At 46.9% G+C, this 22,594-nt stretch overlaps 1 protein-coding gene across 1 annotated transcript in view; it reads left to right on the forward strand.

Annotated features, from left to right (window-relative positions):
* Window positions 1-22,594, forward strand: part of CLSTN2 (calsyntenin 2) — a 1,535,903-nt gene that overhangs the window by 1,446,009 nt on the left and 67,300 nt on the right. Inside the window, exon 12 of the mRNA XM_077290847.1 lies at window positions 22,273-22,493. Within this exon, the coding sequence (XP_077146962.1) occupies window positions 22,273-22,493 (221 nt within the window). The remainder of the gene's footprint in view (window positions 1-22,272; window positions 22,494-22,594) is intronic.

Consider the following 22,594-nt stretch of genomic DNA (forward strand, 5'->3'; position numbering starts at 1 on the left):
CCTAGACAAGCTCGGTGGTCTCTGTTTTTCTCCCGTTTTGATTTTGTGGTCTCGTATATTCCGGGATCTAAGAATGTGAAGGCTGATGCCCTTTCTAGGAGTTTTTTGCCTGATTCTCCGGGAGTTCTTGAGCCGGCTGGGATTCTCAAGGAGGGGGTGATTCTTTCTGCCATCTCCCCTGATTTGCGGCGGGTACTTCAGGAGTTTCAGGCTGATAAACCTGACCGCTGTCCAGTGGGGAAACTGTTTGTTCCTGATAGATGGACTAGCAGGGTAATTTCTGAGGTTCATTGTTCGGTGTTGGCTGGTCACCCTGGGATTTTCGGTACCAGAGATTTGGTGGCTAGGTCCTTTTGGTGGCCTTCCTTGTCGCGGGATGTGCATTTGTTTGTGCAGTCCTGTGGGACCTGTGCTCGGGCTAAGCCTTGCTGTTCCCGTGCCAGTGGGTTGCTTTTGCCTTTGCCTATTCCAGAGAGGCCCTGGACGCATATTTCCATGGATTTTATTTCTGATCTTCCTGTTTCTCAGAAAATGTCTGTCATCTGGGTGGTTTGTGACCGGTTTTCTAAGATGGTCCATTTGGTACCGTTGCCTAAGTTGCCTTCCTCCTCTGATTTGGTTCCATTATTTTTTCAGCATGTGGTCCGTTTGCATGGTATTCCGGAGAATATTGACAGAGGTTCCCAGTTCGTTTCTAGGTTTTGGCGGTCCTTTTGTGCTAGAATGGGCATTGATTTCTCTTTTTCTTCAGCATTCCATCCTCAGACAAATGGCAAAACGGAGCGAACCAATCAGACCTTGGAAACCTATTTGAGATGCTTCGTGTCTGCTGATCAGGATGATTGGGTGACCTTTTTGCCGTTGGCCGAGTTTGCCCTTAATAATCGGGCTAGTTCTGCTACCTTGGTTTCGCCTTTTTTTTGTAACTTTGGTTTTCATCCTCGTTTTTCTTCAGGGCAGCTTGAGCCTTCTGACTGTCCTGGTGTGGATTCTGTGGTGGACAGGTTGCAGCAAATTTGGACTCATGTGGTGGACAATATGACGTTGTCTCAGGAAAAGGCTCAACGTTTTGCTAACCGTCGTCGGTGTGTTGGTCCCCGGCTTTGTGTGGGGGATTTGGTCTGGTTGTCTTCTCGTCATGTTCCTATGAAGGTTTCTTCCCCTAAGTTCAAGCTTTGCTTTATTGGGCCTTATAAGATTTCTGAAATTATCAATCCGGTATCTTTTCGTTTGGCCCTTCCAGCTTCTTTTTCCATTCATGTGTTCCATAGATCCTTGTTGCGCAGATATGTGGTACCTATGGTTCCCTCCGTTGATCCTCCTGCTCTGGTGTTGGTTGAGGGGGAATTGGAATATGTGGTGGAGAAGATTTTGGATTCTCGTTTTTCGAGACGGAAGCTTCAGTATCTGGTCAAGTGGAAGGGTTATGGCCAGGAGGATAATTCTTGGGTTCATGCTGCCGATTTGGTTCGTGCTTTCCATTTGGCTCGTCCTGATCGGCCTGGGAGCTCTGGTGAGGGTTCGGTGACCCCTCCTTAAGGGGGGGTACTGTTGTGGATTCCATTCTGGAGCTCCCTCCTGTGGTTGCTAATGGTATTTTTGTGGGTTCTGCCCTTGGGATCCCTCTGGTGGTTTCGAGTGGAACTGCTGCTCCTTTAGGTAGCTGTAGCAGCTGCCTTCACTAATCGCCTTGCCTGGGTTTGTTATTTAAACCTGCTCTGGGCTTTAGTTCTTGCCAGCTGTCAATGTCTTAGGTTGGATTTGGTTCTCTCCTTGGATTTCTCATATGGCCTGTCCTTGTCAGCAAAAGATAAGTTTTTGCTAGTTCTTGTTTGTCCATTTGCTTTGGACTCTATTGCTCTGCAAATATTTCTCTTTTTGTCCAGCTTGTCACTATGTCATATTCAGGCTAGCTGGAAGCTCTGGGAAAGCAGATATGCCCCTCCACACCGTGAGTCAGTGTGGAGTTCATTTTTGTAAACTCTGCGTGGATTTTGTAGTTTTTATACTGACCGCACAGTATCCTTTTCTCTCTGTCTATCAAGTTTAGTATTGGCCTCCTTTGCTGATATCTGATTTCATTTCTGTGTACGTCATTTCCCTCTCCACTCACAGTCAATATTTGTGGGGGGCTGTCTTTCCTTTTGGGGTTTTCTCTGAGGCAAGATAGCTTTCTATTTCCTACTTTAGGGGTAGCTAGTTCTTAGGCTGTGAAGAGGTGTCTAGGGAGAGTCAGGAACTTCCCACGGCTATTACTAGTGTTGTTGTTAGGATTAGGGACTGCGGTCAGTAGAGTTACCACCTCCTCAGAGCTCTTTCCATGTTGCGTTTTAGCCACCAGGTCATATCAGTGTGGCCTCTGTAAGACAATGTAAGACTTTTCTTACTGAGTGTATTGGGGGACACTCGCTTGGCTGCGATATTCAAGCACACGGGCACGGGTTTTTAAAACAAAGCAGTCCATACGGTTTATTAAGCCTCATAAACCGGGTTATGCACAGTTCATAGAACATCACAGGCACCAACTGGTGACATTAACTTGCATCTTCAAACACTTTAACTACAGGTTTGACTCATGGACACTAAACATGCTGGTCCTCACTGACCAGTTGCCATGGGTTACCACACAGTCCAGGTTACAAGCACCAACAGCTTGTGGAGGTACCTTATGGGAGCTCCTGCTCCATCTGCTGACTCCTTGTCAGTCCGCTCTCCTGGGGAAACTGCCTAACGGGGTTCACCAACTTGCCTGGCCGGCACACATCAGTCAGTCCAGAGCCACCGAAGGACTGTAGCTTCCCCAAGTTCCACTGTGTGTTGCTCAGGGGTCCTGGTACACCTCCCAGGACCTCTCACGCCAGCATGTGCTCTCCAGGAAGCCTCCTACCAGGTCTTCCAGCACAGGGGCATACACAGCCCACACACAGCGCTCAGGAACCCCCTGTAACCTCACCACTCAGGTCCACTCACTGGAACCACACAGGAACCCAGGGACCATGTGACCCACACCCTGGTCACGTTATGTACCTGTAACCACACCCACAGTAATGGATCACATGGCTGGTCACGTGATCCTGACATCATTGCAGGTCTATTCTCATGGCCTCAATACAACTCCGTGCACATACCGGGGAGACCATGCAGCGCCCCCTACCTGTTACAGGGGTCACTGCATCACATATCCCCCCCTCTGTTCAAACTTGTGGGGTTGAACACCTGTCATACACGTGGGGTCACGAGACATGTCACGCACGTTACCTTGCCGTATCAGTCGAGGGAACCGTCTGTCGGTTTTGGGCATCACATACAATCATACCTTTGGTAAGGTCTTCCCGCCCCCAGCGGTCAATGTGTATATTTTGAGTTTTAGCTCTCAAGCCACCATCTACTCGTGTCAACAGACCCCTGGTCACCACATTTTTTCTGTACGCCCCGTCACCCGACTTTCCTCTCCACGGCCGGCACCCACGGTTGGCGCGGTCATGAGTCCTACTGACGGTCAAACCGACTATCTGGTCTGAGTCGGACCCACTTAGTATACGACAGGAACTACTGTCCAGGTCTCTCAGTCTCATACTGGGAGTAGAACTACTACTTGCAGATTCTCGACATTCTTGCCTTGCTGAAAGTCTCCGGCAACCTGCTATTTCATCATTTGGAGGGTCCCTTCTGTTCCCTTTTCCTTGGGAAGAAGGCGGCCGCCACCTCATGTTCTGCAGCTGTTTGTTGACCTGCTGTCTGTACAGTCTTAGCTGCTCTACTTCTCTCAGGTATGCCACGCGGTACCTCAGGAGCATCCGGATATTTCCTAGACTCTCCTTGGACCTGACGACCACGAATGACACCATCCCATCTTCACCCACCTGGGCCTCGTCATCAGCCGGAATCCTTAGTCTCTTCACACCGGATATATTCACCATCTCCTGCATCACTTTCCCAAATCTGCCAATGAGCTTCGCCACCAGAGCCTTGGGCACTTGGACTGTGCCCTCTACCAAGCCCAGACGACTTTGAGCTTTCCTGGCTTGCTCCAAACATCGAGTGGCCTCATTATTCCTCAACAGGATCATCTGTTTCGTGCCGAGGCACTGTAGGTGCATGTCCCTCAGGACAGCCACCCTCTTCACTGTGACTTCCTTAGAAGACAGTATCACCAACTGTTTCGTCTCCAGTGCCCAGTGCACACTACACGCTTCTACTGCCTTTTTAAAGGCCTCATGCACATCCTCACGGGTACATGCATCTTGCGCCTCTACGGGTACATCTATCACGCACTTGAAGAGCGGAGTCTCACTTCCTTCAAGAACAGATGGCTCCTGCCTTGCCATGGACCTTTCCATCAAGACACCTGTCCCAACCGGGTGACCATCTTGTTCTGCTTTTAGCGCCAACTCCTCTTCAACTTTACCCTCATTACCACTCTGGTACTGGCACGAGAAGTCTGCGACCACCACCTCTTTTCCTTGTAGAGGGCCTTTTAGTGCTTCTCTAAGCACTACAATGTCTTCCTTTAGGGTCTGATACACACTTTGCCATCTGAACAGGTGACCTCTGAGCTCAGAGAATTCCCTTTCCAGCTCATCCACTCTGCGCTCAGCCGCTTGTCTCAGGACCCTTTCTCGTTCGACATGGTCGTTCACCGTCTCTATAACCAATTCTATTTCGCTTCTCCCATCCTCTGGATTGGTGGGACATCCATTAGGTTCATCCCTTTTCCCTGGGACTTCAGAGTACTTCATACACCCCAGGTCCTCAGCATCTTCCGTCAATTCCTCACACGGAACAACCGGTTCAGCCCCTTTGGCTCTTTTACGTCTCCGGCGCCGGGAGGAAGAATTGCCTGAGTCAACCTTATTACACTCTTTTCCACTGGCATCACCGTCTGAATGGGAGTCACCACCAATCGTCACCACAGGTCCTGGATCCCGTCCTCCACCCGTCATCACAGGTCCTGGACCCCGTCCTCCACCCGTCATCACAGGTCCTGGACCCCGTCCTCCACCTGTCACCACAGGTCCTGGACCCCGTCCTCTACCTGTTACCACAGGTCCTGGACCCCGTCCTCCACCCGTTACCACAGGTCCTGGACCCCGTCCTCCACCTGTCACCAGGGCACATGCGCTTGTTACTGGCCATGACTTGTCACAGTCACCCCCAGAGTCTGTGTCACACCCCACAGTATGATGACGCCACGAGTCACTCTCTGTCCGGGTGTCAGCTCCATTCGTTTTATCCAGCAGACCACTACCAGTCGTATTGTGGCACACTTCAGGTGACGTCAGGTCAGTTAGTTGGACAGTCGCACCTTTTCCCTTGTTCAGGCCTACCTTAGGACTGTCAACTCTAGGGGGCGCCTTCTCAATATTACTAACTGACATCCACATTATCTCCACAAACACTTCAGCCTTTTCCCACAGTGCTACCAAATCTTGTCCCATTACCATAGGATACGGCAAGATCGGGTCTACAGCCATCTCATGGTATGTGGAAACCTCCGCTGCGACAATGTAGATAGTGGCTACCTGGAGATATTCAGTGTCGCTAGGTGACACAGAATTTCATGGAAGGGTTCTCAGCACAAACGCTTCTCTCCCCGGGTCTATCAATCCCCGCACACACTTTCCATCCAGCCAAAAAGGACACAGTCGTGACACCTCACTGATTGCCGCCCCTTTTTTGGCTCCACCCCCTTTTCGGACAAGTGCTCCGCTTTTTGACACCACCCCGGTTCGGGATTCAGCCCCCCTTCGGGATTCCACCCCTTTTTGGGCCATTACCCCTGTTCGGGTTACCGCCCCTTTTTGGGTCTCCGCCCCCTTTTGGGCAACCATCCCCGTTTGGGCCACCGCTCACTATTAGGGATACTCCCCTCCCTGGGATACACCCTGTGGACTTCCCCACGGCACTCAGGCCCCAGTTCGCACAGTACACCCCTTTGTCTCTGGGCTTGTACTGGCCCTTTAAGAGTCTGCACAACCTGAAAGGAAAACATTTTTTTTTTTTTTCCTCTGTCACATTGCCAGCTCCTGCTGGTACCGCCACAGCTCCCGCTGCAGTCACACACAACCGGCACCCCCGGCTGCCAACCACAAGCCACTGCAGCTCCGCCTGCCGTGGAACCTCTTGCTGCCACCGCAGCCGCGCTCCACAAGGCTCCGCCGCCGATTTCGTGGACCCTGTTGTGAACTATATTTGTTGGCTCCCTCTTGTGGTCACTAGCGGTATGGCACTTGGATTATCCTTCCCCAGGTTGGTACCCACCTGGTTCGTTAGGCCTTGGGTGTTCCTATTTAGACTTCCTGGAAACTCAGTCTAGTGCCTGGAATCGATGTAATCAGTCTATGTCTGTTTTCCTCCTGACTCCTGGTCCCTGAGTTTTGCAAGATAAGCTAAGTTCTGCTTTCTTATTTTTGTCCTTTTGCATTTGCTCTTATTTTGTTCCAGCTTGTTCAAAATGTGATTTCTGTTTTTGCTGGAAGCTCTAGGGGGCTGATATTCTCCCCCCACACCGTTAGTCAGTGCGGGGGTTCTTGGATCTTCAGCGTGGATATTTTTATAGGGTTTTTTGCTGACCGCATAAGTCCTCTTCCTATTTTCTGCTATTAATTAGTGGGCCTCTCTTTGCTAAATCTAGTTCATTCTTACGTTTGTCTTTTCTTCTTACCTCACCGTTATTATTTGTTGGGGGCTTGTATAATAACTTTGGGGTCTTTTCTCTGGAGGCAAGTGAGGTCTTATTTTCTCTGAAAGGGTTAGTTAGTTCTCCGGCTGGTGCGAGACGTCTAGAATCAACGTAGGTACGTTCCCTGGCTACTTCTAGTTGTTGTGCCAGGATCAGATATGCGGTCAGCCAAGTTACCACTTCCCTATGAGCTGGTTTTTGTGTTTGCGGACTTAGCTGGAACTCCTGAGATCCTCTACCACTAGGATCATAACAGTATTCCAGGCCCAAAAAGAGAATATTTAATGCATTGCTGAAGCGGGATTAAAAGAAAAAAAAAAAGTTCTGAGGTTTTTTTTTTTCCTTCCCCTTTTTCTCTGAGTGGCTTGAAGCCCTGCTGCAGACATGAATGTTCAGACTCTGATTACTAGTGTGGATCAGCTTGCTGCACGAGTGCAGGGCATTCAGGATTTTGTTACTTGTAGTCCTATGTCAGAGCCTAAGATACCTATTCCTGAGCTGTTCTCTGGAGATCGATTTAAATTTAGGAATTTTAGGAATAATTGTAAATTGTTTCTATCTTTGAGACCTCGTTCGTCTGGAGACTCAGCTCAGCAAGTTAAAATTGTTATCTCCTTCTTGCGTGGCGACCCTCAGGATTGGGCCTTCTCATTGGCGCCAGGAGATCCTGCATTGGCAAATATTGATGCGTTTTTTCTGGCGCTCGGATTGCTTTATGAGGAGCCTAATCTTGAAATTCAGGCAGAAAAAGCGTTGCTGGCTATCTCTCAGGGCCAGGATGAAGCTGAAGTGTATTGCCAAAAATTTCGGAAATGGTCCGTGCTTACTCAATGGAATGAGTGTGCTCTGGCCGCAAATTTCAGAGATGGCCTTTCTGAGGCCATTAAGAATGTGATGGTGGGGTTTCCCATCCCTACAAGTCTGAATGATTCTATGACTCTTGCCATTCAGATTGATCGGCGTTTGCGGGAGCGCAAATCTGCTAATTCTCTGGCAGTATTGTCTGAACGGACACCTGACTCAATGCAATGTGATAGAATTCAGACTAAAACTGAACGACAAAATCATAGACGTCAGAATGAGTTGTGTTTTTACTGCGGTGACTCTACACATGTTATCTCAGCATGCTCTAAACGCCTAACAAAGGTTATTAGTCGTGTCGCCATTGGTAATTTGCAGCCTAAGTTTATTTTGTCTGTGACTTTAATTTGCTCATTGTCTTCCTACCCTGTTATGGCATTTGTGGATTCTGGTGCTGCCCTGAGTCTTATGGACTTGTCGTTTGCCAAGCGCTGTGGTTTTGTCCTGGAGCCTTTGGAAAATCCTATTCCTCTTAGAGGAATTGATGCTACGCCATTGGCGGAGAATAAACCGCAGTATTGGACACAAGTGACCATGTGCATGACTCCTGAACATCGGGAGGTGATTCGTTTTCTTGTTCTGCATAAAATGCATGATTTGGTCGTTTTGGGTCTGCCATGGTTACAGACCCATAATCCAGTTTTGGATTGGAAGGCTATGTCTGTGTCGAGTTGGGGTTGTCAGGGAATTCATTACGATTCTCCGCCAGTGTCTATTGCTACTTCTACTCCTTCAGAGGTTCCTGAGTATTTGTGTGACTATCAGGATGTATTCAGTGAGTCCAGGTCCAGTGCCCTTCCTCCTCATAGGGACTGTGACTGCGCTATAGATTTGATTCCTTGTAGTAAATTTCCTAAGGGACGATTATTTAATCTATCTGTACCTGAGCATGCCGCAATGCGTTCTTATATAAAGGAGTCTTTGGAGAAGGGACATATTCGTCCATCTTCTTCCCCTCTTGGTGCGGGATTCTTTTTTGTGGCCAAGAAGGACGGGTCTTTGAGACCTTGTATTGACTATCGGCTTCTGAATAATATCACTGTCAAATTTCAGTATCCTTTGCCACTATTGTCGGACTTGTTTGCTCGGATTAAGGGTGCCAGTTGGTTCACCAAGATAGATCTTCATGGTGCGTACAACCTTGTGCGCATTAAGCAGGGAGATGAATGGAAAACTGCGTTCAATACGCCCGAAGGTCATTTTGAGTACTTGGTGATGCCTTTTGGGCTCTCTAATGCTCCTTCAGTGTTTCAGTCCTTTATGCATGACATCTTCCGGAAGTATCTAGATAAATTTATGATTGTTTATCTGGATGATATTCTGTTTTTTTCTGATGATTGGGATTCTCATGTAAAGCAGGTCAGGATGGTGTTTCAGGTTTTGCGTGATAATGCTTTGTTTGTGAAGGGCTCAAAGTGTCTCTTTGGAGTGCAGAAGGTTTCCTTCTTGGGTTTTATTTTCTCCCCTTCTACTGTGGAGATGGACCCAGTCAAGGTCCGAGCTATTCATGATTGGACTCAACCCACGTCTGTTAAGAGTCTTCAGAAGTTCTTGAGTTTTGCTAATTTCTACCGTCGTTTTATTGCTAATTTTTCTAGCGTTGTTAAACCTTTGACGGATATGACCAAGAAAGGTTCTGATGTTGCTAATTGGGCTCCTGCAGCCGTGGAGGCTTTTCGGGAGCTGAAGCGCCGGTTTACTTCGGTGCCTGTTTTGTGCCAGCCTGATGTCTCACTTCCCTTTCAGGTTGAAGTGGATGCTTCTGAGATCGGTGCTGGAGCTGTTTTGTCGCAGAAAGGCCCTGGTTGCTCTGTGATGAGACCATGTGCTTTTTTCTCTAGGAAATTTTTGCCTGCTGAGCGGAACTATGATGTTGGTAATCGGGAGTTGTTGGCCATGAAGTGGGCATTTGAGGAGTGGCGTCATTGGCTCGAGGGAGCTAAGCATCGTGTGGTGGTCTTGACTGATCACAAAAATCTGATGTATCTCGAGTCTGCTAAGCGCCTGAATCCTAGACAGGCTCGTTGGTCGTTGTTTTTCTCCCATTTTAACTTTGTGGTCTCATACCTGCCTGGTTCAAAGAATGTGAAGGCTGATGCTCTTTCTAGGAGCTTTGTGCCTGACTCTCCTGGCGTTTCAGAGCCAGCTGGTATTCTTAAAGAGGGAGTAATCTTGTCGGCCATTTCTCCTGATTTGCGACGTGTGTTGCAGAGATTTCAGGCTGGTAGACCTGACCCTTGCCCACCTGATAGATTGTTTGTTCCTGATAAATGGACCAGCAGAGTTATCTCTGAGGTACATTCCTCGGTGCTGGCAGGGCATCCTGGGATTTTTGGTACCAGAGATTTGGTGGCTAGGTCCTTTTGGTGGCCTTCCCTGTCGCGGGATGTGCGTTCTTTTGTGCAGTCCTGTGGGATTTGTGCTCGGGCTAAGCCTTGCTGTTCTCGTGCCAGCGGGTTGCTTTTGCCCTTGCCCGTCCCGAAGAGGCCTTGGACGCACATTTCCATGGATTTCATTTCAGATCTTCCGGTGTCTCAAGGAATGTCTGTCATCTGGGTGGTGTGTGATCGTTTTTCCAAGATGGTCCATTTGGTGCCCTTGCCTAAGTTGCCTTCTTCTTCCGATCTGGTTCCTTTGTTCTTTCAGAATGTGGTTCGTTTGCACGGCATTCCTGAGAATATCGTGTCTGACAGAGGATCCCAGTTTGTGTCCAGATTCTGGCGATCTTTTTGTGCTAAGATGGGCATTGATTTGTCATTTTCATCTGCCTTTCATCCTCAGACTAATGGCCAAACGGAGCGAACTAATCAGACGCTGGAGGCTTATTTGAGATGTTTTGTTTCTGCGGATCAGGATGATTGGGTGACCTTCTTGCCATTGGCTGAGTTTGCCCTCAATAATCGGGCTAGTTCCCCTACTTTGGTTTTGCCATTTTTCTGCAACTCTGGTTTTCATCCGCGTTTTTCCTCGGGTCATGTTGAACCTTCTGACTGTCCTGGGGTGGATTCCGTGGTGGATAGGTTGCAGCGGATTTGGAATCATGTGGTGGACAACTTAATGTTGTCACAGGAGAAGGCTCAGCGTTTTGCCAACCGCCGCTGCGGTGTGGGTCCCCGACTTCGTGTTGGGGATTTGGTTTGGTTGTCTTCTCGGTTTGTCCCTCTGAAGGTTTCCTCTCCTAAGTTTAAGCCTCGCTTTATTGGTCCTTATAAAATTTTGGAAGTCCTTAATCCGGTGTCTTTTCGTTTGGATCTTCCTGTGTCGTTTGCCATTCACAATGTGTTCCATAGGTCTTTGTTGCGGCGGTACGTTGTGCCTATGGTTCCTGCTGTTGAGCTTCCTGCTCCGGTGTTGGTTGAGGGCGAGTTGGAGTACGTGGTGGAGAAGATCTTAGATTCTCGTCTCTCTAGACGGAGGCTTCAGTATCTGGTCAAATGGAAGGGCTATGGTCAGGAGGATAATTCCTGGGTGGCCGCCTCTGATGTTCATGCGGCCGATTTGGTTCGTGCCTTTCACGCTGCTCGTCCTGATCGCCCTGGTGGTCTTGGTGAGGGTTCGGTGATCCCTCCCTAAAGGGGGGGTACTGTTGTGAACTATATTTGTTGGCTCCCTCTTGTGGTCACTAGCGGTATGGCACTTGGATTATCCTTCCCCAGGTTGGTACCCACCTGGTTCGTTAGGCCTTGGGTGTTCCTATTTAGACTTCCTGGAAACTCAGTCTAGTGCCTGGAATCGATGTAATCAGTCTGTCTGTTTTCCTCCTGACTCCTGGTCCCTGAGTTTTGCAAGATAAGCTAAGTTCTGCTTTCTTATTTTTGTCCTTTTGCATTTGCTCTTATTTTTTTCCAGCTTGTTCAAAATGTGATTTCTGTTTTTGCTGGAAGCTCTAGGGGGCTGATATTCTCCCCCCCCACACCGTTAGTCGGTGCGGGGGTTCTTGGATCTTCAGCGTGGATATTTTTATAGGGTTTTTTTGCTGACCGCATAAGTCCTCTTCCTATTTTCTGCTATTAATTAGTGGGCCTCTCTTTGCTAAATCTAGTTCATTCTTACATTTGTCTTTTCTTCTTACCTCACCGTTATTATTTGTTGGGGGCTTGTATAATAACTTTGGGGTCTTTTCTCTGGAGGCAAGTGAGGTCTTATTTTCTCTGAAAGGGTTAGTTAGTTCTCTGGCTGGTGCGAGACATCTAGAATCAACGTAGGTACGTTTCCCGGCTACTTCTAGTTGTTGTGCCAGGATCAGATATGCGGTCAGCCAAGTTACCACTTCCCTATGAGCTGGTTTTTGTGTTTGCGGACTTAGCTGGAACTCCTGAGATCCTCTACCACTAGGATCATAACAGGACCTGCCAATCCACAGGACGCCGCTTGTCCCCTTCGTAACCCCGCCGAGTTACAGCCAGACGCTTGTCAGCTTCGTAACCCCGCCGAGTTACAGCCAGACGCTTGTCAGCTTCGTAACCCTGCCGAGTTACAGCAATTAACTCCCACGTGTGCGTGCTGGATCGTTGCCCGCTTCGAGCACCAAATGTAAGACAATGTAAGACTTTTCTTACTGAGTGTATTGGGGGACACTCGCTTGGCTGCGATATTCAAGCAAATGGGCACGGGTTTTTAAAACAAAGCAGTCCATACGGTTTATTAAGCCTCATAAACCGGGTTATGTGTTATGACCCCAATGGCAGAGGGTCTCAAAAGTACATACCAAGTCTGCAAACATAAAAAACCAGCTCATAGGGCAGTGGTAACTGGGCTAACCGTATATCTACTCCTAGCACCACAAATAGCAGCAGCCGGGGAACGTGTCTACGTTGGTTCTAGACGTCTCGCGCCAGCCGGAGAACTAACTAACCCTAGAAGGGAAAAGATAGACCTTTCTTGCCTCCAGAGAAAAGACCCCAAAAGTTGGATACAAGCCCCCCACAAATAATAACGGTGAGGTAAGGAGAAAAGACAAACGTAAGAATGAACTAGATATTTAGCAAAGAGAGGCCCACTGACTAATAGCAGAATATAGTAAGATGACTTATACGGTCAGCAAAAACCCTATCAAAATTTCCACGCTGGATATTCAAGAACCCCCGAACCGTCTAACAGCCCGGGGGGAGAATACCAGCCCCCTAGCGCTTCCAGCAAAAACAGGAATCATATTTAGTACAAGCTGGACAGAAAATAAGAGCAATACAGATAACCAAAAAACAAGGAAGCAGGACTTAGCTTAATTTTGCAATAACCCGGACCAGCAGACAGGAGCAAACAGAAAGGATCTGATTACAACGATGCCAGGCACTGGACTGAGGATCCAGGAAGTTTATATAGCAACACCCCTGGACTAACGACCCAGGTGGGTGCCAAACTGAGGAAAGACAATCCCAGAGTCATATCACTAGTGACCACAAGAGGGAGCCAAAAAAGTCTAATTCACAACAGTACCCCCCCTTTAAGGAGGGGTCACCGAACCCTCACCAGGAACACCAGGGCGATCAGGATGAGCAGCGTGAAAGGCACGAACTAAATCGGCCGCATGCACATCAGAGGCAACCACCCAGGAATTATCCTCCTGGCCATAGCCCTTCCACTTGACCAGATACTGAAGCCTCCGTCTGGAGAGACGAGAATCCAAGATCTTCTACACCACGTACTCCAACTCGCCCTCAACCAACACCGGAGCAGGAAGCTCAACAGCAGGAACCATAGGCACAACGTACCGCCGCAACAAAGACCTATGGAACACATTGTGAATGGCAAACGACACAGGAAGATCCAAACGAAAAGACACCGGATTAAGGATTTCCAATATCTTGTAAGGACCGATGAAGCGAGGCTTAAATTTAGGAGAGGAGACCTTCATAGGAACAAATCGAGAAGACAGCCATACCAAATCCCCAACACGAAGTCGGGGACCCACACCGCGGCGGCAGTTGGCAAAACGCTGAGCCTTCTCCTGTGACAACTTTAAGTTGTCCACCACATGATTCCAGATCTGCTGCAACCTATCCACCACAGAATCTACCCCAGGACAGTCAGAAGGCTCCACATGTCCCGAGGAAAAACGAGGGTGGAAACCAGAGTTGCAGAAAAATGGCGAAACCAAAGTAGCGGAACTAGCCCGATTATTAAGGGCAAACTCAGCCAATGGCAAGAAGGTCACCCAATCATCCTGATCTGCCGAAACAAAACACCTCAAATAAGCCTCCAGAGTCTGATTAGTTCGCTCCGTTTGTCCATTAGTCTGAGGATGAAAGGCAGACGAAAACGACAAATCAATGCCCATCCTAGCACAAAAGGATCGCCAGAACCTGGAAACAAACTGGGATCCTCTGTCAGACACAATATTCTCAGGAATGCCGTGTAAACGAACCACATTCTGAAAGAACACAGGAACCAGATCGGAAGAGGAAGGCAGCTTAGGCAAAGGCACCAAATGGATCATTTTAGAAAAGCAATCACATACCACCCAGATGACAGACATGCCCTGAGACACCGGGAGATCTGAAATGAAATCCATGGAAATGTGTGTCCAAGGCCTCTTCGGGACAGGCAAGGGCAAGAGCAACCCGCTGGCACGAGAACAGCAAGGCTTAGCTCGAGCACAAGTCCCACAGGACTGCACAAATGACCGCACATCCCGTGACAAGGAAGGCCACCAAAAGGACCTAGCCACCAGATCTCTGGTGCAAAAAATTCCTGGATGCCCTGCCAACACCGAGGAATGAACCTCGGAAATGACTCTGCTGGTCCACTTATCAGGAACAAACAGTCTGTCAGGTGGACAAGAGTCAGGTCTACCAGCCTGAAATCTCTGCAACACACGTCGCAAATCAGGAGAAATGGCTGACAAGATAGCTCCCTCTTTAAGAATACCAACTGGTTCTGCGACTCCAGGAGAGTCAGGCACAAAGCTCCTTGAAAGAGCATCAGCCTTCACATTCTTTGAACCTGGTAAATACGAGACCACAAAGTCAAAACGGGAGAAAAACAATGACCAGCGGGCCTGTCTAGGATTCAGGCGTTTAGCAGACTCGAGATACATCAAATTTTTGTGATCAGTCAAGACCACCACATGATGCTTAGCACCCTCGAGCCAATGACGCCACTCCTCAAATGCCCACTTCATGGCCAGCAACTCCCGATTGCCAACATCATAATTCCGCTCAGCAGGCGAAAACTTCCTAGAGAAGAAAGCACATGGTCTCATTACCGAGCAACCAGGGCCTCTCTGCGACAAAACGGCCCCTGCCCCAATCTCAGAAGCATCCACTTCGACCTGAAAGGGAAGTGAGACATCAGGCTGGCACAAAACAGGCGCCGAAGTAAACCGGCGCTTCAACTCTTGGAACGCCTCCACGGCTGCAGGAGCCCAGTTAGCAACATCAGAACCTTTCTTGGTCATATCCGTCAAAGGTTTAACAACGCTAGAAAAATTAGCGATAAAATGACGGTAGAAGTTAGCAAAACCCAAGAACTTCTGAAGACTCTTAACTGACGTGGGTTGAGTCCAATCATGAATAGCTCGGAACTTGACTGGGTCCATCTCCACAGCAGAAGGGGAAAAAATAAACCCCAAAAAGGGAACCTTCTGTACTCCAAAGAGACACTTTGAGCCCTTAACAAACAAAGCATTCTCACGCAAAACCTGAAACACCATCCTGACCTGCTCCACATGTGAGTCCCAATCTTCAGAGAAAACCAGAATATCATCCAGATAAACAATCATAAATTTATCCAGATACTTCCAGAAAATATCATGCATAAAGGACTGAAACACTGAGGGAGCATTAGAGAGCCCAAAAGGCATCACCAAGTACTCAAAATGACCTTCGGGCGTATTAAATGCAGTCTTCCATTCATCTCCTTGCTTAATGCGCACAAGGTTGTACGCACCACGAAGATCTATCTTGGTGAACCACTTGGCACCTTTAATCCGGGCAAACAAGTCCGACAACAGAGGCAAAGGATACTGAAATTTAACAGTGATTTTATTCAGAAGCCGATAGTCAATACAAGGTCTCAAAGATCCGTCCTTCTTGGCCACAAAAAAGAATCCCGCACCAAGAGGGGAAGAAGATGGACGGATATGCCCCTTCTCCAGAGACTCCTTGATATACGAACGCATTGCGGCATGCTCAGGTACAGACAGATTAAATAGTCTTCCCTTAGGAAATTTACTACCTGGAATCAAATCTATGGCGCAGTCACAGTCCCTATGAGGAGGCAGAGCACTGGACCTGGACTCGCTGAATACATCCTGATAATCAGACAAATACTCAGGAACTTCCGAAGGAGTAGAGGAAGCAATAGACACCGGCGGAGAATCAGCATGAATTCCCTGACAGCCCCAACTTGACACAGAGATTGCCTTCCAATCCAAGACTGGATTGTGGGTCTGTAACCATGGCAGACCCAAAACGACCAAATCATGCATTTTATGCAGAACAAGAAAACGAATCACCTCCCGATGTTCAGGAGTCATGCACATGGTTACCTGCGTCCAAAACTGCGGTTTATTTTCCGCCAGTGGCGTAGCATCAATACCTCTAAGAGGGATAGGATTTACCAAAGGCTCAAGAACAAAACCACAGCGCTTGGCAAATGACAGATCCATAAGACTCAGGGCAGCACCTGAATCCACAAACGCCATAACAGGGTAGGAAGACAATGAGCAAATTAAAGTCACAGACAAAATAAATTTAGGTTGCAAATTACCAATGGCGACAGGGCTAACAACCCTTGTTAGGCGTTTAGAGCATGCTGATATAACATGTGTAAAATCACCACAGTAAAAACACAACCCATTCTGACGTCTATGATTTTTCCGTTCATTTCTAGTCTGAATTCTATCACATTGCATTAAATCAGGTGTTTGTTCAGACAACACCACCAGAGGATTAGCAGTTTTGCGCTCCCGCAAACGCCGGTCAATTTGAATAGCCAGCGCCATGGAATCATTCAGACTTGTAGGAATGGAGAAACCCACCATCACATTCTTAATGGCTTCAGAAAGGCCATTTCTGAAATTTGCGGCCAGAGCACACTCATTCCACTGAGTAAGCACGGACCATTTCCGAAATTTTTGGCAATACACTTCAGCTTCATCCTGGCCCTGAGAAATAGCCAGCAAGGCTTTTTCTGCCTGAATTTCAAGATTGGGTTCCTCGTAAAGCTATCCGAGCGCCAGAAAAAACGCATCAATATTTGCCAATGCCGGATCTCCTGGCGCTAACGAGAAGGCCCAATCCTGAGGGTCGCCCCGTAAGAAAGAGATAACAATTTTAACTTGCTGAGCTGAGTCTCCAGATGAACGGGGTCTCAGAGATAGAAACAATTTACAATTATTCCTGAAATTCCTAAACTTGAATCGGTCTCCAGAGAACAGTTCAGGAATAGGTATTTTAGGTTCAGACATAGGACTACTGGTAACAAAATCTTGTATGCCCTGCACACGAGCAGCAAGCTGATCCACACTTGTAATCAAGGTCTGGACATTCATGTCTGCAGCAAGCACAAGCCACTCAGAGGTAAAGGGGAGGAACAAAGAGAGGAAAAAAAAAAAAAAAAAAAAAACTCTGAATTTCCTTTCTTATTATCCCACTTCTGCAATGCATTAAACATTCAACTTTGGCCTGGCATACTGTTATGACCCCAATGGCAGAGGGTCTCAAAAGTACATACCAAGTCTGCAAACATAAAAAACCAGCTCATAGGGCAGTGGTAACTGGGCTAACCGTATATCTACTCCTAGCACCACAAATAGCAGCAGCCGGGGAACGTGCCTACGTTGGTTCTAGACGTCTCGCGCCAGCCGGAGAACTAACTAACCCTAGAAGAGAAAAGATAGACCTTTCTTGCCTCCAGAGAAAAGACCCCAAAAGTTGGATACAAGCCCCCCACAAATAATAACGGTGAGGTAAGGAGAAAAGACAAACGTAAGAATGAACTAGATATTTAGCAAAGAGAGGCCCACTGACTAATAGCAGAATATAGTAAGATGACTTATACGGTCAGCAAAAACCCTATCAAAATTTCCACGCTGGATATTCAAGAACCCCCGAACCGTCTAACGGCCGGGGGGAGAATACCAGCCCCCTAGCGCTTCCAGCAAAAACAGGAATCACATTTAGTACAAGCTGGACAGAAAATAAGAGCAATACAGATAACCAAAAAACAAGGAAGCAGGACTTAGCTTAATTTTGCAATAACCCGGACCAGCAGACAGGAGCAAACAGAAAGGATCTGATTACAACGATGCCAGGCACTGGACTGAGGATCCAGGAAGTTTATATAGCAACACCCCTGGACTAACGACCCAGGTGGGTGCCAAACTGAGGAAAGACAATCCCAGAGTCATATCACTAGTGACCACAAGAGGGAGCCAAAAAAGTCTAATTCACAACAGTTATGCACAGTTCATAGAACATCACAGGCACCAACTGGTGACATTAACTTGCATCTTCAAACACTTTAACTACAGGTTTGACTCACGGACACTAAACATGCTGGTCCTCACCGACCAGTTGCCGTGGGTTACCACACAGTCCAGGTTACAAGCACCAACAGCTTGTGGAGGTACCTTATGGGAGCTCCTGCTCCATCTGCTGACTCCTTGTCAGTCCGCTCTCCTGGGGAAACTGCCTAACAGGGTTCACCAACTTGCCTGGCCGGCACACATCAGTCAGTCCAGAGCCACCGAAGGACTGTAGCTTCCCCAAGTTCCACTGTGTGTTGCTCAGGGGTCCTGGTACACCTCCCAGGACCTCTCACGCCAGCATGTGCTCTCCAGGAAGCCTCCTACCAGGTCTTCCAGCACAGGGGCATACACAGCCCACACACAGCGCTCAGGAACCCCCTGTAACCTCACCACTCAGGTCCACTCACTGGAACCACACAGGAACCCAGGGACCATGTGACCCACACCCTGGTCACGTTATGTACCTGTAACCACACCCACAGTAATGGATCACATGGCTGGTCACGTGATCCTGACATCACTGCAGGTCTATTCTCACGGCCTCAATACAACTCCGTGCACATACCGGGGAGACCATGCAGCGCCCCCTACCTGTTACAGGGGTCACTGCATCACACCTCTTAACCACCAGGTCATAACAGAATTCAAGAGGAAGGGGGATATTCGTGAGAATTATTGGAGGCGATTGGATGAGGAGCAAATATGCATGGATGAGAGAAGGAGGTCTTGGGAGGACTGGAGATTACGTGAGGGAAGATATTGAGAGATTAGTTTGGAAATATACGGAGGAGAAAGGTTATGGATGGCTTTGTAGGTCAGTGTTAGTAGTTTAAACTGGATACGCTGGAAATTGGGAGCCAGTGAAGAGATTTGCAAAGAGGGGAAGCAGGAGTGTAGCGAGGAGATTAATTAGTTGGGCAGCAGAGGTAAGGACGGACTGGAGGGGTGTGAGAGTGTTAGAAGGTAGGCCACAGAGGAGTATGCTAAAGTAGTCAAGGCAGGAGATGATTAGGGCATGCACAAGCATTTTGGGAGAGTGAGGGTTGAGGAAAGGACAGATTCTGAAAATATTTTTGAGCTAGAGGCGACAGGAGGTGGAAAGAGCCTGGATGTGCGTTTTGAAGGACAGGGCAGAGCTGAGGGTTACTCTGAGGCAGCGGATTACTGGGACAGAGGTGTGTGAATTCATTTATTGTGATAGATACAGTAGATCAGGTAGGGAAGGTATGCGAGATGGAGGAAAGATAATTAGTTCAGATTTGTTCACATTGAGTTTGAGGAAGCGAGAGGAGAAGAAGAAGGATATGGCTGATAGACCCTCTGGGATTCTGGAGAGCAGAGAGGTGACATCTGGGCCCAAGAGGTAGATCTGAGTATCATCAGCATATCGATGGTACTGGAAGCCATAGCACTGAGTTGTCCCAGGCCAAGGGTATAGATTGAGAAGAGAAGGGGTCCTTGGACAGAGCCTTGAGGGACACCAACAGAGAGGGTGAGATTAAGAGGTAGTATGGGAGAAGGAAATGCTAATTGTGCGGTTGGTAAGGTATGAGGAGATCCATGATAGGGCAAGGTCTTTGACACCAAAGGAAGAGAGAAATTGTTTAAATTTGCAGAGTTAAACTTTCCTAACAGTTTCTAAAAAAATTACACTAATTCAATTTGCATCACTAATCTTTATTATATATAAAATGAAATAGAGTAACTTGCTCAGAACACATTATAAGGTCACTTTTTTTCTTAAGTTCCTCAACATTTTCACTACACACATGCATCCTTTTTGTAAATGGAAGAATTTATTTCCCCAACTTAATTTTTAAGTTTATATTTCCATTTCTAAATAAAAATCTGAATGCACAAAAAAAAGTTCACCAATAGGTATGGGCAGACCCATGGATGTTCTAGTGAATAGATGGACCGAACATCCGGAGGTTCCCACTCTGTTATCTGTGTTACAGCGAGGGAAACGCAGTGTATGCTTAGTGTCTCTGATGGCAATGAGAGCAGGTGACGCTGATAAGAGTATTCACCAGCCAGCACCTGTGTATAGTAATAAAGATGTCAGTGAGATATATAGATAGTGCAGTGCATGTGTAGCTTACTGTAAATATATTTAGCTAATACGTAAAATTAAAAATTGCTTGGGGTTCTATTATGTTTTATACTCATCTGAGGGAAAGCAGACAACTTAGGCTGGTGTTAATTTCTGGGTAGGGGGCAAAAAATGTGGAGCTTCACAAGTTCACAGCTGTCTGTATAGCCTTTACTAGTTATTAAAAAGTGGGTAAGTGGGTACCCCCCAAAAATGATGTGGGCCCCCCTTTTCTAATAACCAGTAAATGTTAAACAGATAGCTGCAGACTTATCTTAATAGGCTGGGAAGGAAATGGATTTTGGCCTCCTCTCAGACTAATAACACCAGCTCTCAGCTGCCCCAGAAAAGGTGTATCCATTAGATGCACCAATTCTGGTGCTTAACCTTGGCTCTTCCTGCTTGCCCTAGTGCATTGGCAGTTGAGGTAATGGTTGGGGGTTGATGAAAGCTGTTTTATGTCTGCTAGTATCAAGCCCAAGGCTAATTAACGGAAAGGCGCCTATAAAAAACCCCCATTGGTAATACCTTTGTCTTAAGTAAGAAAGACACACAAAGAGAAAAGTCTTTTAATTGAACCTAAACACTCCCCAGCAAATCCCCTCTTTTACCCATTCATTAAGATAAAATAAATTATAAATTAAAGTAATCCTCACCTTTCTGCTGTTAATCCTTAATGATGACGTCCCATGGCGATCCCTGACTCTTCCACATCCAGATGCAATGCTGAACAGTGACATTAGTAATGTGACTGGTCAGCATGGTGTCTGAAACACACTGACAATAGCATGTGAATCTGGCTGCTGCGAAAAGCACTAGGGTTTTCACAGTTCATGGCCAATGAACTGCGGTAACCTTACTGAAGTCATCACTTCCAGCATTAGAAATTTCTCACGCTGCATGCAGTGACATCAATAAGGCCACCGCTGCTGTTTATCAGCTATGAACTGCGATAACTTTAGTGACATGAGAGCTCTTCGCAGCAGTCAGATTCACACACTACTGTCAGTGTGTTCCGGACCCAATGCTGAGTGGTCACGTTACTGATGTCACGGTTAATCCTTTAATTTTTATTTTTAATTTTATCTTCATAAATGGTAAAATAGTGGATTAGTCCAGGAGTGTTTTATTCAATTAAAGGACTTTTCTACATGTGTGTGTGTGTGTGTGTCTTTCTTACTTTTGAGTACAGGGTTAGTAAAAGAGTTGTCTGATAGACACTTTTCCATTACAAACCATTGATCTTGATGTCAGCTGACATTACAAAGCTGACATCAACAGCAAAACTATTACTACATTTACCAATGCACTAGGGTAAGCGGAAATAGAAGACTCTAATGGATGCACCATTTCTGGGGCTGCAAAGGGCAAAGCAAAGTACTGCAGTGCGCAGGTGCCGAGAAAGGTCAGAGAGGCCCAGCGCCTGCACACTGCAGTACTTTGCTCTGCCCTTAACAGGGAGATCAGTACGCTTGCACAGGAGCGTGGCACGAAGCAAGCAGGATGACGGCATCGCATGAAGATGGAAGGCAACACACCCGGGAACTGCGACACCCATCGGACCAGACTGCCCCCGATGAGTATAAAAAAAAATGTTTTTCTTCTCTTTCAGGTTGGACCAGGGGGTTATCTACAGCATTACAGAATTCTGTAGATAAGCCCCAAAAGGCAGCGGCCGCATCTTATAGCGGCAAAACGAGATGACAGGTTCCTTTTAAACGGTGGACTTTTTTTAAGGACCTCTTTGTTAAGAGTAGCTTTTTTTATAACGTTTGAACTCATAATAATATTTTTTTTTTCCATAATTTTACTCTTTACAAACAGATAAAGCATTTTAGAGCAATTGATAGTAGTGGTAGTATCCTAAACAACTGCAAGTTACTGGCATATATCCTAGACAATCCTTATTCACTGTAGATGTCAAAGAGTATATTGTTTTGCATGGGGACTGTGACATATTTCACATTGCAGCTTTTAATTGCATATGTCATTTCTGAAACTTTTGTGCATACGCCAGGAATATTCCCTGAATTGGCACTGAATATAGTGTCTGAAAATGATGTGAGCAGAACCTTAGTTTTATATATTAGCAATATACAACTTTTTTTATTTAATTTTTGCTGCACCCTAGAATATCCTTTATCAAATTATTTTTCTGTTTTCCAGATGCTTCGGTGAAGATGTCTGCATAACCATCCCAGACATAGAGGCATATGTTGTCATTCTTCAGGCTAATGAACCTAAGATCACAGTCACTGGAATGGATCACTTTGCGCGTCCCGCATCTGAGTTTGAGAATGCAAATGGTGTGATTTTATTTCCAGATATTAAGGTCATTAGCACAGTTACCAAAATAGAAAAAAGGCTGGAGAAGATCTCTGGAAAAAGTAAGATTTTTATTCCTTAAATATGTCTGCGTAGATTGTTAGTTAAGACATACAAGGGGCGATCCAAAAGTAATGATAATCAATACTAAACACAATGAATA

The sequence above is a fragment of the Ranitomeya variabilis genome, chromosome 2 (genome assembly GCF_051348905.1).
Source record: "Ranitomeya variabilis isolate aRanVar5 chromosome 2, aRanVar5.hap1, whole genome shotgun sequence".
NCBI lineage: Eukaryota > Metazoa > Chordata > Amphibia > Anura > Dendrobatidae > Ranitomeya > Ranitomeya variabilis.